Source organism: Chiloscyllium plagiosum, unplaced genomic scaffold (genome assembly GCF_037043375.1).
Source record: "Chiloscyllium plagiosum isolate Xiang-an unplaced genomic scaffold, Cpla_swu_hap1 HiC_scaffold_28, whole genome shotgun sequence".
In the NCBI taxonomy this organism is placed as follows: Eukaryota; Metazoa; Chordata; class Chondrichthyes; order Orectolobiformes; family Hemiscylliidae; genus Chiloscyllium; species Chiloscyllium plagiosum.
Window position 1 is genome coordinate 11,723,645 of NW_028270166.1, and position 17,562 is coordinate 11,741,206.

Below are 17,562 nucleotides of genomic sequence, written 5' to 3' on the forward strand. Positions count from 1 at the left end.
GGTGTTTTCCTTCATAAACTTCTCCACGAAGGACAGGTGATACGGAACGGTCCAACTACTTGGAGCGTTCCGTGGCAGCGAGGCAAGGCCCATCCTTCGCAACAGCGGGGACAGGTAGAACCTCAGTACGTAATGACACTTGGTGTTTGCGTACCGGGGATCCACGCACAGCTTGATGCAGCCACACACAAAGGTGGCAATCAGGGTGAGGGTGGCATTGGGTGTATTTTTTCCCCCGTTGCCCAGATCTTTGTACAGCGAGTCCCTTCGGACCCGGTCCATCTTTGACCTCTATATAAACTGGAAGATGGCCCGGGTGACTGCAGCGGCACAGGTTCTGGGAATAGGCCAGACCTGTGCCACATATAATAGCAATGACATTGCCTCACACCTGATGACCAGTTTTTTTCCCGCGATGGAGAGCGACCATAGATTCCATCTGCCCAGTTTCTGCCTCACTTTGCTGATATGCTCCTCCCAAGACTTGGCGCACGCCCCACTCCCCCCTGAACCAAATACCCCAGCACCTTCAGGTGGTCGGTCCTGACAGTGAAGGGTATCGAGGATTGGTCAGCCCAGTTCCCGAAGAGCATGGCCTCGCTCTTGCCTCTGTTTACCTTGGCCCCCGAGGCCCGTTCGAACTGGTCACATATGCACATGAGTCTGCTCGCGGACAGCGGATCCGAGCAGAAAACGGCGACGTCATCCATGTACAGGGAAGCCTTAACCTGCAGGCCCCCGCTGCCAGGAATAGTCACCCCTGTCAGGCTCGCATCCTTCCTGATGGACTTGGCAAATGGCTCTATGCAGCACACAAACAAGGCAGGAGAGAGAGGGCAGCCCTGCCTGACTCCAGATCTGACTGGGCATTAGTCTATTTATCTGGACCAGAATTACGCCAGTGCCATCAAATGCGGGTTAAGGTTGTTCATCCTAATACTGTCTGTGAGAGTATGCTACCCAAACGTATCCAAGTGACATGATGTGCTAGATTCAAGTCACTGCACTTCAAATTATTTCCTGAATGTGAAGTACTTTGAAGTAAGGGACATTGTAAAAGTCTGTCTTTATTTCCTGTTTCTCTTTGGTCATTTTATTGCTCATAATGCACAAGGATGTCTATTCATTTCTCCTATTGTCTAATGGAGAAACTATTGATTATTCAGAGGAAATAATGTTTTCTTATCTTCCATTAAGTTAAATTCCATATTCATGTTCTATTGTACAAATACGAAAGCTGTGAATATCGGGGAGGAGAAAGGAACAATATATTTTCTACAAAGCAGTCACTGCGAGCTATTTAAATGCCATTCACTATTTTAATTTACTCTGAGACTTGATTTCTGTCTGTCTGTGCAGTATTGAGTGAGCGCTGTGCTGTCAAAGATGCTATCTTTCAAATGAGACATTAATTCGAGGTCCCATTTGCCTTTTTGAATGTGGAAGATATTGTGATGCTGGTTGAAGAAAAGTATGTGAGTAGTTGTGGTGTCAGACCAACATTTACCTATCAGTCAACATCACATCAAGTTATCTTGTCATTATTCTGTTGCTGTTTAGTGGGAGATTTTTATGTGCAAATTGGCTGCCCCATTTCTATATTATAGCCAATGAAATGTACTCACTATTATAGAGCATTTTGGGGCGTGAAAGCTGCTATAGAAATGCCTCAGTTTGTTTTGTTTTACAGCAAATCTCTATGGAGGGGGGCGGGGGGGGGGTAGATGGGAGGTGGCTGCAACAATGCAGTAGGTCCCTTACATACAAGTGTATGAGCAAGGCAGGCAGAGCAGGAAAAAGGAAACTTCACAAAACTCCGAGCCCCAGAAGAGAGGCATTGAACCAATTAACCGAATAATCAATTATCCGAACGAAATAGTGCCTGCCCATCTTGTTTGGATAACTGAGACCTCTGGCAGCGTGTTCAGGCATTCACCACCCTCTGTGTGAAAACGTTGCCCCTCTGGACCCTTTTGTATCTCTCTCCTCACATTAAACCTATGCCCTCCAGTTTTAGACTCTCCTACCATTCCCCCTCCTCTGCTTATCTAGTTTCCTCTTAAATGCACCTTTACTATTCAGCTCAACATTCCTTGTGGTGAGTTCCACATTCTAGTCACTGAATGGGAGACACTGGCTTAGAATCCTGGAACTTTCTCCCTAACATCAGTGGCTATACTCTACCCGGCATGGTCTCGCCTGTTCAAGAAGGCAGCTGATCGTGACCACCTCTAGTGCAACTGGCCACTACCTTCTCAAGGGCAATTGGGAATGAATAAAGACTAATTGGCCTGGCCATGATGCCCACATTCCATGAGCAAATAAATGGAAATGTTTCTCCTGAATTCTTTCTTGTATTTATTTGCAGAGGTATGTATGTGTGGCTTCTGAAGTGCGATTCTCCTTGGAATCTTTCTACTACTTGCCATCCCTTGATTCATTGGTTTCTCCACAGATAAAAAGAGGAGATAGTATGTGTTATAAAAGCTGCATTCTGACGACAGGTTAAGGGTGTTTGCAATGCAATCTCATGGCATGCTACACCACAGAAGGAGTTCATTTGGCCCATCACACCTGTGCTGACTCTTTAAAAGAGCTATTACCTCATTAACTTTGTGTTGCATATTATTTTTAGTAATTGAGCAGAACTGCCTTAATTTACCTTGTATAATGATGAATTTCTCTCCAATTTGTTATTTTGCGTTGTGCGAACGTTTAAAAGTGAATTAGAATCCCATTTAGCTTAAGTAACCCAAAGCGTTGAAGCCCCTAATGAGGCAATTAAAGCACTTAAATATTCTGTTTAACATCCATGTTTTAACCTTCACTCCGCACCATTAGCATTGTGTTTAACAAAGGAATGTAATGCGCCACACAGGATCTATTGCCAAGGCTGCTGTTTCTGCTCTACCAGGGCGAGACAGAGCGCGGGAGATTGCATAATGTTACCGGTCATGCATTTCACTGCCATCTGTTCCTCTTATCTCCAGGCAGCTCTGTGTCTTTTAAATTTAGAAATATGAGAGAGAAGCCAAGACCATTAGAATGTTCGACACTAGCTGGAAAAAGTAAGACAGAATAAACAAGATAGAGTCCTATTTGGGCGATGGAATTCTTAAGTTTAGAAAGAGAGACTTGCACTGATGTAGTATCTTTCATAATATCAGGATGTCCCATGGTGACTCAGCACCCAGTGAAATACTATCAAAGTCTGATCCCTGTTAATTGGAAAACTTGACACCCAATTTGTGCAGAGCAAGCTCCCACAAACAACACTGTGAATATTATATCAAGCAGATGATCTGCTTTTAATTATCCTGATTCTTAGAGGAAAATTATTGGAATGTTGCACTGCTGTTTTTTGGGAATAAAGTGCTGTACGATAGTTTCATGGGTCCTTTGTGTAATATCCCATCCAACAGTTCTGAAAGTGCAGCACCCCCTCAGTAATGCACTGAAGTGGCGATCCAATTTTTGTGGTCAAGCCTGTGGAATGGGACTTAAAACCACAATCTGCTGCTTTGGGGCAAAAGTAGGATCTACTGAGCCACTTCGAGCTGATTGCAAGAAATCAGAAAAATCAAACGAGAAGAAGTTCCAAGATGTTTAGGTCCTGTCACAGAAAGGCTTACAAAAGGAATGTGTGGAAATGTGTCTTGAACGTCAAGGCAAAGGAAAGGAAAGGAAATGGGATGGGGAAGAGTTGGGAATAAGTGGTTACTAGACACATCTTAATTTTGTAGATGAAATTGCTGTTACAGCAGGAAGCTGACATTTCTCTGCATGTTCGTGAAGTGAACCAATTGCAAAATGAAGAATTCCTTCACCCACTGCCCTGTCTAATGGTTCCGAGAGGGAGAAGTCCTTTTATTCACAATTTTTAAAACAAAATTCTACCTCTTAGGTTAAAGAAAACACAAAGAAAGAAGTATGGCTTGCTTGCTTCATATGATGACCATGTGGAAATGGCTCCAATGGATACTGACGATGATGACACAACTTTATTTGAAGTAAAGGGCATGAGGAGGTAAGGATTATTGAGTGTACTGACTGCAGAGTTCGGTTCTAACCATTTTATATTTGTCTCTGTCTTATGATCTAGCTGTCTCCTGCAAAGTAAATGCTTCAAGTGGTTGGGCAGTTATGCTTTCTTCAAATTATTCCCATCTCTGAAAACATCTAATGCTGAATATATAAAACAAAAATTTGAAAAATCTAGTGGAAGGCATTGATGCATTTTAATAAGCTGAGTAAACTCATTCCCTTTCTTTTCAGCGTTGCAATGTTTTTTTTTATTTGTTCGTGTAATGTAGTGTAGGTGTTGCTAACCAGCAGTGTGTGTTACCCATTTCTAATTATCTTGAACTGAGTGGCTGCAAGAACCATTTCAAAGAGCAATGATGAGTAACATCACTGTTGTGGGTCTGGATTCACAAATAGGCCAGACCAGACAGGGATGGCAGATTTCCTTCCCTAAAGTTTATTAGTGAACCAGACTGGTTCTTGTAAAAATCCATGATAATTTCATGCTTGCTATAAGCTTTCAATTCCGGATTGATTGAGTTTAAATTCAGTTAGCTGCAGTTGTGGTATTGGAATCCAAGCCCCCAAAACATGAAGGTGGCCCTCTAAATTTCCAGTCCACTGATGTTACGACTGTGCCATAGTCTCCCTGGCGTCTGATCCATTTGGATTTCTGTTTACAATTCTGCTTGTTATGGCAAAAAGAGGACACCATGCCTAAGACCAGGAGGGGCACAGGAGAATATTGAAGCTAATTTGTGATGTCTTTGAGAAGTGATATTTCAGAGAGATATTTAAAGGTGTCGTTGTGTCACCATAGTCTTACCAGACCATAGGGCTGCTCTCTAATGATAGAGAGAGAGAGAGAAGACTGGTGGTGATTTAACCTGGGATTCACCATATCTCAGGTGACGGGAGAGGTTGAGAAAGAGAGTCCTCTATGGTAAGCTCAGCCACTGATGGGAATTGAACCCACGCTGTTGGCATTACAATACTCTACACACCCCCACCTCCCCCCAGCCCAGCATTAAAGTTATACCCAAAATAAAACTCAGATTTTCCCATTCAACAATTGAATAAGCATGCACAGGTTCAGGTTTTGAAGTGAATAGTTTTAGAAACAACCATAAAGTGTTTCTTTACAGTGCAAATGGTCAACAAGTAGAGCACATTTGCCAAGATGTGGTGTTAACAGCTTGCACCAAGGTCAGGAAATGGAGCTCCTTATAAAAAGTTTTCTCAAGTGATAATATTAAAGAAAGATAAAATTAAATGGTGCAAAAGTTGTCATTTTACAATATGACTTGCCTTTTAAAATGTTGTTTTTGAGTATTGGCACATTTTGAGTAGTTGTATTTTAAAAATGTATTTAGACACTTTGTTACTAAGGAGTAGACTCGATGGGCTGAATGGCCTAACCTTTTCCTCTGTCTTATGGACTTAAATCTGCCTGTAATATTTTGCTGTAATATTTGATATTGTATGACTTGGAGACGGGTATGGGGGTTTCCCTGGTTCACATATTGTTGATATTTTAGAGCATCTACCCACTCAGCTTCCTGGTGTGTGCATGCGTGGGGTAAATTTACTTGCATTGCACAGTCATGCTTTAAATATGCAAACATTGCAAAGGAATGCATGTTTTCTCATGTTCTAAGTGGCACTGTTTAAATTCAGCTCAGAACTATGGAATGTGGCTTGCTTCAAGCTATAGGAACCTTTTGTATGAAATAAGTTTGACAGCCATAATCAAGTTCCCTGTGCACATTGCCCCATTGCGTAACTCTGTCCTTCAGATTATGCTTGAGCAGGCCACAGAAGATTCCAGTAGGACGTTTGAGAGGTTTCAACAGAGTAGAGGGAACTTTACATTGCACGAGACATTCCTTTAGCTGAGCCGACTGCACTCAATCATGTTATTTAGTACCCGAAAGGGAGTGTGCTGTTTACTAACACTTGCACTACTTGAGTACAGGGAAATAGTATTGATTCTTAGCATGTGGGTAAAAATGGTCTGCTGTATTCACGGTGTGCTGACACATTGCTCTCCTACTTTCTCTTTCAATCTTTGCAGGAGCATTAACCACACTGCCTCTCAATCTTGCTGACTTTCCATCCACTACAAATGCTTCGAGACACTCTCCACTGCTTCGCTGTGAGTTTTCGTAGATCTTCGCATTCCTGCCTTTCTCTTCCTGTGATCTTCTGTATTACACCCACCACATTCCTCCCCTCCAAACCAAACTCCGATCCCTACCTTGTTTCCAGCTTCCCATGAGCAATGTCTGTTTTCCCAATTCCTCAATAGGCCTAACTGTAAAATATTCTTCAATGTAGACATGAAGGGAATTGTGTCTTAGGTGTTATGTGGTCAAAGGAGGGCAGTTACTCAACCTCCGACTTTGACGTTTTCAGAATTGGCCTGTCCCATCATCCAGATTTGGCCTGTCCCATCATCCAGATTTCACCTGCTATGGGATGGCACAGTGGTTAGAAAGCGCAAGAGAGTGGGTTTGAAGCCTGTAGGAGGAATGGGAATCTGAGAGGGGTAAGGAGATGTACGGAAAACAACAAATGCTGGCGATCACAGTGAGTCAGGCAGCATCCGTGAAGAGAGTTAAAAATCTCTCAACACCAGGTTATAGTCCAGCAGATTTAATTGGAAGAACACTAGCTTACGGAGCGCTGCTCCTTCATCAGGTGATCAGACAATCACCTGATGAAGGAGTGTCGCTCCGAAAGCTAGTGCTTCCACTTAAACCTGTTGGACTATAACCTGGTATTTTGTGATTTTTAATTTTGTACACCCTGGTCCAACACCGGCATCTCCAAATCCGTGAAGAGAGAGCAAGCTAACGTTTCAAGTCTAGATGACCCTTCATCAGAGCTGAAGTGAAGTGTGGAGGGGGCAGCTGTAGTTGGGGAGTGGGGTGGGGTGTGGAGTGCTGTGGGAGAAAAGATGCTGATAGTTCAGGTTAAGCGATTGGAATGTGAAAATGGCACAACAGTGGTGATTCTAATTGCCAGGTGTTAAAGAACAGACAGACAGTCTCACTAGGGTAGGGGGGAGAGAGAGCGAGAGAGCGAGAGAAAATGGTGACAGAGAATATAAACAAGTACAGTTAAAAGAAAGGGAAGGAGTGAGAATGGGAATGCTTCACAATTTGAAGGTGTTGAACTCAATATGAAGTCCAGAAGATTGTAAAGTGCCTAATCTGAAGATAAGAAAAAGTTTTTAAATCAGAGGATGAATGTATGCTTGAGTATTGCATTCATTTAAATGCTTCACTTATCACTAAAGCCACTTGTTAACCTTTATCTCATTTCCTCTCACATATTAAAGTTTACTTGTCTCTGTTAACTGCAATGAAATGCTACGCTCAGTTCCTCACGTTTTATTTTGATTTTTTTTTTAAAATGTCATTACTGAGCGTGGACAATCCTGTCCCTGTTTTCTCACCAGAGTTAATTTAAACCAAAGACCAAAAATACAGCAGCTCAGAGAGTCAGAAATGCCTTCAGCAACTGTGGGCAGCTCTTCCTTGCCACAAATTAGCGGGTTATTTACTCAATGAGTTTGAATGTTAAACAGAAGTTTTTATTTCCCCCTGTAGCAAATTTTGAATACTTTTTTTAAATGACTTCCATGGTAACTTAAGATTCTTTAAATTTTGGGGGGTCACTTTGAGCCTCTTTTTCTGATTTAATTGGAATTTGCTTGTTATGAGCTATTATTGTTGAATGTTCAGCTTTTAGAAAAGTTTATTTCCTTCATTGCCTCAATGCCTTTCATGATAAACTGATATAAATTACAGTTGGTTCTCATTCACGTGTGTCTAGTTCTGCATTTTGCTCTGAATGTGAATTCAATTTAACATTTGTCAGTGCCATCGGATTTCCTTTTAAAGAACCTTACAGTAAATCTTTGTACCTTGCTCGCGGCAAATTGCTAGGCACTAGTTGCGTTCAGAAAGTTCTAATCAGGAAATCAAGACTGGAAGTCTCTTGTATAGAATGGCAAATTTCTTGAGCTCGCTGCCAGTGGATTCTTGTTGGTGCCTTTGTTCAGTGATAGCGTGACTGCAACCTAGTCACCGGGTCAAGGGTCCCAACCCTTTTTTGAAACCTGACATCCAGGCTGCCATTTCAGACCAGTGCTGCATCTGTCAGGAGATGTTATATTTCGGATGAGACATTAGGGTCAGCCTGCCCTCTCGGGTGGACACTGAAGAATTCCTAGTGCTAGTCCGAGATGAGTTCTCCACTATGCCTTGACCGATATTTAACACTCAACCTGCATCCGATTATTAGGTCATTATTTTAGTGCTATTTAGTAAATAGGCTGCCTCATTTTCTAGATAATAGCAGTAACTGCGCTTGAAAATGACTTAATTGGCTGAAAGATGCATTGAGATACCTTGCATATACTATAATATGCAAGCTTTTCCATCCTCAACCCTTGTTAAATGTCCATTTTAGATGAACCTAAGCTGTAAATGTGGGCAGGTCGATTGATTATGTTTGAGGAGGGGGCAGTCGGATAGCTGCATCAAATATTTCTCCCTGCATACCCATCAGCGGCACAATTCTGTGCTTAGTTTCTTCCACATGCTCAAATTTTGAGGTCGCTAAGGCTAATTGTTCTCCCCTCACCATGCCTTGATTGACTAAGCACAGGTTTGAGGTTGAATCCTTCAACTTTCCTGGTTACACTTTGCTCAGTGACGTACATACATTTGAAGATATAAGAGAACTTATTCAGATATGCGGCCCTTCCCAAAAACTGTCAGTTAATGCTTCATCTACAGTTGGGGATTTTATATCTTTCAGAGGCACTCTGACTGATATCATGCAGCGTTCTGTTTTCATTCAAATCCCAGTAAATGAGTTTGTGCATGTGGGCTTCTTCAAGGTGAGTAATTTGAATAGTGCTCACCTCCTGTCTCTGTGATGGAGGGGGTGCAGGCTGGAGAGGAGCTGGAGTGAGAGCTGCTGTCTGCTCTTGACAGGTCCTTGTTTGAGAGCTGTACAGCTGAGTAACTGAACTCCCCTGATGATATCGATGCTTGCTGTTGGATAATAGGAGAGAAAAATAAATGATAGAATGCGTTCAGAGGTGAATGTGAATTTTAAGAAAATGTAGTTTAAAATCCTTAATGTAGTGGATAAATTTTAAGGACAGTGACATTAAAGAGAGTATAGGGAATAAGTATTTGTATCTCAAGTATTCCCAGTGAAGCTGGGGAATATAACACACAGAAATCATCCGTTTCCTACTGTCGTTTTATCAAAATGCGATGCCCTCTGTTCCCCGGGAGACCAAACCATGTTGGATGTCCCATTTGGGAAAGGTCTGTTCAGGTGAATGGACCTGACAGGTCTGTCTCCTGCCAGCTGCTACGGAACCCAGTGAGGGCCCACATGCATCATACTCCTGGATATTGATTTTTAGTGCTCAGCAGAAGTTAAAGGCTGTTTACCATCGAGGGACAGTGTCTCAGTGGCAGTGACCGAGAGCCTCGAGCAAAGATATCGCAAATGTGGCTTTACATTAATTACTGAGTACTCTTTTCCTTCTCTTAACATCAAACCCATGCTTTACCTTTGTTTCCCTCCTCCTGTTTTGCAACATGTTTCGTGTTTCACCTCAGCAAGCAAGGCAGTCTCTCCATGTAGGGAATTTCAGAGTTGTTAGGACAGCAAGTGGACTCTGCAAGCTGGAGTCACCCCCCTCTATCGTGCACTATAGGAGTGGGGTTTTGGTGGGCCTATACTGTGTTGAGGTGATGGAAATACAGTGTATTGAAATCACATTAAGCAGGTAGTAATCAGGTTGAATTAATAATACAGAATAAAAAGCAGAAACTGGGATTTGAGGTTTGTCCTCATTTCCCTGGAAACTGGTTGAACGGTAAGGTTTGGGGCCTGGTTTTGCTGCTCCTCTCCCTTGTAAAGTTGCTGTCTCTTATATACAGCTGTAAATGTTAACTTTTTTTTGTAAAATGTTTTGTAATTGTTTAGTAAAATAAAAAGCAGAAACTAGTAATATACTGGTCAGCCAGCACCTGGTTAGAGTGTGATGGGTGTACTTCCAAAGCATTAACTATTTCCTTCACAGGAACTGCACATTCCCAGTATGTTTCTAAATTGCCTAAACTCGATTTTAATTCATGTCCCGTCATTGGTCATTTCGTACTGAGATTGCCAGCTCAAAATATCTTTTACTGAATGCTCAGATAAATTTGTTCCGTTTGTGGGAACATCACCACTCTTAAACCTTTCCCCCTTGTTACGTCTCTGATTCCATCCTCATCTTCTGTATTTTACAATATTAAATCCTAACTTGTCTCCTTTTGAGTGCTACATTCGGCCGTGCTCCAACAATTGGTTTTTATGCATACTAACTTCAATGCTGTGTGCATTTATGGTGTACCTCTACACAAAATCCTGAACTTCCCATTTTAGTGTATTCTCATTCGAATTTTACAGGTTATCTTTTGGAATGAAAGAAAATGATTTTTCTTTTGAAATTCAGTCTATAATGTACAGTATATTTAGTGCCTGTATTGGTGTTGCTTACACATTGATGCTGTGTGTGTCTGTGGTGCAGGTTCCCTGGGTTTAAGATAAGCAAGTGGTTTTGAACAAAGTTGAAGCAATTGTTTCTTGCATTGGTTCAACTAGGCACTGACTGCTATAAAACTACAATCAGTGACACTTTATTAATGTGTGAGAAATTCCAGTTGATAACCAGGGGATTTACTGAACTTCCTTTCCATCTGCTTATTTAAGATGAGACCTGTTGTGCTCCAAATGTGGGCTGCATATGCATGATTCAGACGTGAATAGTCTTGCTTGGCCAGAAAATGAAGAAGAGAAACTGATTCTGGTCTGTGCCCACACCACCTCCCTCACCTCTATCCAAGGCACTAAAGGAGCCTTCCACATCCATCAAAGTTTTACCTGCACATCCACTAAAATTATTTATTGTATCTGTTGCTCCCGATGCGGTCTCCTCTACATTGGGGAGACTGGCGCCTCCTAGCAGAGCGCTTCAGGGAACATCTCCGGAACACCCGCACCAATCAACCACACCGCCCTGTGGCCCGACATTTCAACTCCCTCTCCCACTCTGCCGAGAACATGGAGGTCCTGGGCCTCCTTCACCGCCGCTCCCTCACCAGCAGACGCCTGGAGGAAGAACGCCTCATCTTCCGCCTCGGAACACTTCAACCCCAGGGCATCAATGTGGACTTCAACAGTTTCCTCATTTCCCCTTCCCCCACCTCACCATAGTTCCAAACTTCCAGCTCAGCACTGTTCCCATGACTTGTCCGGACTTGTCCTACCTGCCGATCTCCTTTTCCACCTATCCACTCCACCCTCTCCTCCTTGACCTATCACGTTCATCCACTCCCCCACTCACCTATTGTACTCTATGCTACTTTCTCCCCACCCCCACTCTCCTCTAGCTTATCTCTCCATGTTTCAGGCTCTCTGCCTTTATTCCTGATGAAGGGCTTTTGCCCGAAACGTCGATTTCGCTGCTCCTTGGATGCTGCCTGAACTGCTGTGCTCTTCCAGCACCACTAATCCAGAATCTGGTTTCCAGCATCTGCAGTCATTGTTTTTACCTCGTTGATTCTAACCCTACTGCAAATCCTCTTGCAAGGATGCCTGCCTTGAAGAACTTTTCCTCCTCTCTCTACAAGAATCTCAGGGAGTCCCTCTCCCACTGCAACTCCTAGGTCATTTCCTCTGCCCTGAAGCTCTTCAACCATGTCGTGAAACAAACTCGCTACCACAGCCACATTTGCTTCCTCAGTGCCTGCCTCCGTAACCAACTCATCCCACACGGATTCCGGACCACCTTTAAACCAGCAGAGTTCGGGCCCAAACAGGACAAACAGTATAGACTACAGATTCAAAAACACCAGCAACAGTTCTCCTTCAAGATCCTCCGCTCCACACTCGCAGCAATGCGCTGGTACCTAACCTCTCTGCAGTCAGCCCTGCCTCAGCTGAGGGCCACACTGTCTCAGAATTGCAAAGGACCCACTCTGTACTACATCCTCAGGAGAATTCATACTCTCAACAAACAGTATTTCAATTCCATCTCAAACATCAAAAACTGTAAGTACAACAAACTTTTATCTACCCATCTCCAGAACCAGTGCTCCTCAAACATTCCAGAAGATTCCCCTGGCCTCGGAATCTACTCAGACGCCATTAACCATACGGCTGATGCAGCTGCCACCCCCCACGCTGATCGATGATGTCACTTCCGCCCGCATCATGGCCACTCCCACAGCCACTTCCACCCCCCTCAATTCCTCATGCATCACACGTGACATCACTTCCGTCCCTCAAATCATTGCTGATGCCACACGCTCAGTGACTTCCGCCACCCCTACTGCCATGGTCACCACCACTTCCGCCCCCACCAGCACCTCTCACCTGCATTCTGCTGACACGCCCCCCACAGACTCCATTGTCACTATCCCCACCCCCCAGAACCCCGAGGGGAACACCACCCCTGCTCATGACTCCACCCCCATTCCCCTCACCATCACACCCACTCCAGTTACAGGTTCCGCCCCCACTCCCAGCTCCACACCCACACCAGATCCAAGCTCCCAGCCCTGCCGAGTTTTCACCATCCCTCCAGACTACCCCCTCAGTGAGGACGAACGATCAGTCCTCAGCAAAGGACTCACCTTCATCTCCCTCCGTCCACGCATCAATGAATTTAATACACGCCGTGACGTCGAACAATTCTTCAGTCGCCTCTGCCTCCGAGCTTACTTTCACAATCAGGATTCCCGCCCACCTTCCGAGGACCCCTTTGCCCATCTCCAACACACTGCATCCACCTGACCCTACCCTCGACCTCTTCATTTCCAACTGCCGCTGGGACATTAACCGCCTCAACCTGTCTACCCCCCCTCCTCCACTCCAACCTCTCACTCTCACAACGCGCAGCCCTCCAATCCCTCTGCTCCAATCCCAACCTCACCATCAAGCCAGCGGATAAAGGGGGCGCAGTGGTAGTCTGGCGCACTGACCTCTACACCGCTGAAGCCAAATGCCACCTTGAGGATACCTCTTCCTACTGCCCCCTCGACCATGACCCCACCCCCCCCCATCACCAAACCATCATCTCCCAGACAATACAGAACCTCATCACCTCGGGAGGTCTCCCACCCACAGCTTCCAACCTCATAGTCTGGGAACCCCGCACTGCCCGGTTCTACCTCTTTCCCCAGATCCACAAGCCTGACCAACCTGGCCGACCCATTGTCTCAGCATGCTCCTGCCCCACTGAACTCATCTCTACCTACCTCGACACTGTCCTATCCCCCCTAGTCCAGGAACTCCCCACATACGTTCGAGACACCACCCACGCCCTCCACCTCCTCCAAGACGTCCGTTTCCCCGGTCCCCAACGCCTCATCTTCACCATGCATATCCAATCTCTCTACACCTATATCCGCCATGACCAGAGCCTCCAAGCCCTCTGTTTTTTTCCTCTCCAGACGTCCCCAACAGTACCCTTCCACTGACACTCTCATTCGTTTGGCCGAACTGGTCCTCGCCCTTAACAATTTTTCCTTTGAATCCTCCCACTTCCTCCAGACCAAAGGGGTAGCCATGGGCACACGTATGGGCCCCAGCTATGCCTGTCTCTTTGTTGGCTACGTAGAACAGTTGATCTTCCGTAATTACACCGGCACCACTCCCCATCTCTTCCTTCGCTACATTGATGATTGCATTGGTGCCACCTCGTGCTCCCGCGAGGAGCTTGAGCAATTGATCAACTTCACCAACACGTTCCACCCTGACCTTTAATTCACCTGGACCATCTCTGACACCTCCCTCCCCTTCCTGGACTTCTCCATCTCCATTAATGACGACCGACTTGACACTGACATTTTTATACAAACCCACCGACTCCCACAGCTACCTGGATTACACCTCTTCCCACCCTACCTCTTGCAAAAATGCCATCCTGTACTCCCAATTCCTCCACCTCCGCCGTATCTGCTCCCAGGAGGACCAGTTCCACCACAGAACACACCAGATGGCTGCCTCCTTTAGAGACCGCAATTTCCCTTCCCACATGGTTAAAGATGCCCTCCAACGCATCTCGTCCACATCCCACACCTCTGCCGTCAGACCCCACCCCTCCAACCATAACAAGGACAGAACGCTCCTGGTGCTCACCTTCAACCCTACCAACCTTTGCATAAACCAAATCATCCGCCGACATTTCTGCCACCTCCAAAAAGACCCCACCACCAGAGATATATTTCCCTCACCACCCCTTTTCACCTTCCACAAAGACCATTCCCTCCGTGACTACCTGGTCAGGTCCACGCCCCCCTACAACCCACCCTCCCATCCTGGCACCTTCCCCTGCCACCGCAGGAACTGTAAAACCTGCGCCCACACCTCCTCCCTCACCTCCATCCAAGGCCCTAAAGGAGCCTTTCACATCCATCAAAGTTTTACCTGCACATCCACTAATATTATTTATTGTATCCGTTGCTCCCGATGCAGTCTCCTCTACATTGGGGAGACTGGGCGCCTCCTAGCGGAGAGCTTTAGGAAACACCTCCGGGACACCCGCACCAATCAACCACACCGTCCTGTGGCCCAACATTTCAACTCCCCCTCCCACTCTGCCGAGGATATGGAGGTCCTGGGCCTCCTTCACCGCCGCTCCCTCACCACCAGACGCCTGGAGGAAGAACGCCTCATCTTCCGCCTCGGAACGCTTCAACTCCAGGGCATCAATGTGGACTTCACCAGTTTCCTCATTTCCCCTTCCCCCACCTCACCCTAGTTCCAAACTTCCAGCTCCACACTGTCCCCTTGACCTGTCCGGACTTGTCCTACCTGCCGATCTCCTTTTCCTCCTATCCACTCCACCCTCTCCTCCCTGATTATCACCTTCATCCCCTCCCCCACTCACCTATTGTACTCTATGCTACTTTCTCCCCACCCCCACCCTCCTCTAGCTTATCTCTCCACGCTTCAGGCCCTCTGCCTTTATTCCTAATGAAGGGCTTTTGCCCGAATCGTTGATTTCGCTGCTCCTTGGTTGCTGCCTGAACTGCTGTGCTCTTCCAGCACCACTAATCCAGAATGTGCTCTACATCAGTATCAGTGCAATACCTGTCCAAATTTGTGCTGCTTGTATACTCCAAAAACTTAGCTTTTGCAAAGTTTAAACAGGTTGGAGCTCTACTCAGTGGAATGAGAAGAATGAGAGGTGATCTCATTAAAACATAAAGGGTTCTTAAGGGGCTTGACAGGGTAAATATTGAAAGGATGTATCCCCTCATGGGAGACTCTAGGAGCAGATTCCTTTCCTGTTGAAGGGCTTTTGACCGAAACGTTGACTTTCCTGCACCTCGGAAGCAGAGTCAGTATTTCTGGTTCAGTGACCTACCTTCTGAACCAGACCTGCTGTGCTTTTCCAGCATCACATTGTTCGACTCTGATCTGCAATCCTCACTTTCTTCTAGGACAAGAGGGCATAGTCTCAGAATAAAAAGGCACTGATTTAAGATGGAGATGAGGAATTTAATCTGAGGATTGAGAGTCTTTGAAGCTTTTTACTGCAGAGAGCTATATGGAGGCAGAGTCCTTGTGTATGTTTAAGTCTGAAATAGATTCTTGGTCGGTTGGGAAATCCAGAATCACAGGGAAAGGGCCGGGAATTATTCGGGGGTTGGGGGGGGGGAAGCTGTTGGATCAACCATGATCCTGTCAAATGGTGATGCAGGTTCGAAGGACTGAATGCCATTCTCTTGTTCCTGTTTCTTATGGTCTGAATGGAATCTGGTTTGGTTAGGCAAAGTATAATCATTTAACTGGAGAGAAAAAGATTACGAATTAAGTTCACAGCATTGCTGACTGTCTTTTATTTTTTATTTGCAGGTAATAAGCACTCTGAGGACATACGGTGAATGTGACTTATTTGTCATGCAGTTTTCAGAAGCTTCAATCTTCTTGTCATTTGCTAATTACTTACCGATGACTGACTAAATATATTTGTATCTTGCGTGCAACTGGACAGGTAACTCCAGCATAACCAAACTTTTCAATGTTCGGAAACCGAAGGAACCCTGCTAAAACTCTTCCATTGTTGGGGAAACTTTTACTTCACCATTATTGTGATTTCTGTATCATTTCCTGTGAATCGTTCCGAAAGACGTTCTGGGTAATGAGTTAAAGTTAGCCTGGACTAAGCGTTTTGTCACAGAGCTCGGCTTGGAGCGAATAGAACCTACAGACTGTTTACATTGGCATTGTTTAATTTAAATTTGGTGGGATAACTGCTGTTCAATCACATTAGGTGGATAAGCTTATTGACATACAGCATTGGCACAGTGAAGACTGTGTAAAATTTCCATGGGTGACCAGCAATGTGTACTCCATAGGAATGGGTGGGGATGAATAGAAGTGGTAAACCTTTTGCCTCTTTTTGGCACCTAGGGCCCCATTATTATTGGGCCCTGACTGCTGTGCTTAAATAATACAGTGGGGTCCATAAGTCTTCTCAGCAAGTGTGCAGTAAGCATCCACCCAGCAATATAAACATTACACTGCTCTACCTGTGCCTGAATATCAAGCTAAAAGCACTTTTCTTTTAGAAAGTCTTTGCTAACCTCTCACTGGAATGTTGATTTTTAAATGCAGTTGTCATGTAACAGCATCCACTTAAACTAAAGTGGGAGCAAATAACTGTATATCTTTGATTGTTGTTTAACACTGAATGCTACTTAACCTTTAACATTCACCTTTCCAACTGCTTCAGTGTGCCGTGATGTTTCCTTAGGAAAAAGAGCGGGAAAATGCACCTCTCTCTGAGCTGGTACGAGTGCAGAGTTAAACTGGTGAATAGTAAGGCAACTCCTGAGGCCTAGACCAAACAAAGTGTGCCTTGGTTACTGCCAAATGTAGCAAGTCAGTAAGGTCAGCTGACTAGCTTCAGCCAGTTGTGTGAATGCTGCAGTTTTTAAGTGTGAATGTACATTTACTGCCTGCAGTTGTGAGGGACCCAGCTGCATGTAGGCATCAGTCATGCTACTTATAACTTGGGCCTGTTTCTTAGCTTCGATTTAAGATTAATTAAGGTGCAACATGCCCTTCTCGCACATTGTTGGGAGCTTGTCAGGACTGTGAAGTGTTTTATAAGCCTTTTAAACAACAACAAAAGAGTTACAATTCAATGCCATCCATTTTGTTTACTTGTTTATTAAAATAATTTTTTGTGAAAGAAAATGTGTGTTTTTTTTTTAATAGAAAGATTGCAAGGGGCTTCTGAAGAGCTCTGACTAATTAATTTGCATTGTCACCCTAGAGGTGCTCTATCAGCGGTAGAGCAAGTGTCTGAACGCTCTGATCCTCAAAAAAATGCTTGTTCCGCTACCCAAGGACTTCATGGAACTTCATAGTGATTGGGCAGCAAGCTGCTACTTAGGGGAAAAACAAAAATTGCAGGAGAAACTCAGCAGGTCTGGCAGGATC

The 17,562-nt window shown here is 44.9% G+C and overlaps 1 protein-coding gene across 2 annotated transcripts in view; it reads left to right on the forward strand.

Annotated features, from left to right (window-relative positions):
- The window catches only part of LOC122565407 (protein FAM174C-like), a 40,999-nt gene extending 23,683 nt beyond the window's left edge, over nt 1-17,316 (forward strand). The window contains exons 2-4 of one of the 2 annotated variants that reach the window (XM_087975998.1): nt 3,905-4,027; nt 6,098-6,178; nt 15,970-17,316. In XM_087975998.1, coding sequence (XP_087832124.1) covers nt 3,905-4,027; nt 6,098-6,131 — 157 coding nt within the window. In that variant the 3' untranslated portion in view covers nt 6,132-6,178; nt 15,970-17,316. The remainder of the gene's footprint in view (nt 1-3,904; nt 4,028-6,097; nt 6,179-15,969) is intronic. The other variant, XM_087975999.1, reaches the window with a different exon arrangement.
- Nucleotides 17,317-17,562: the final 246 nt, after the last annotated feature.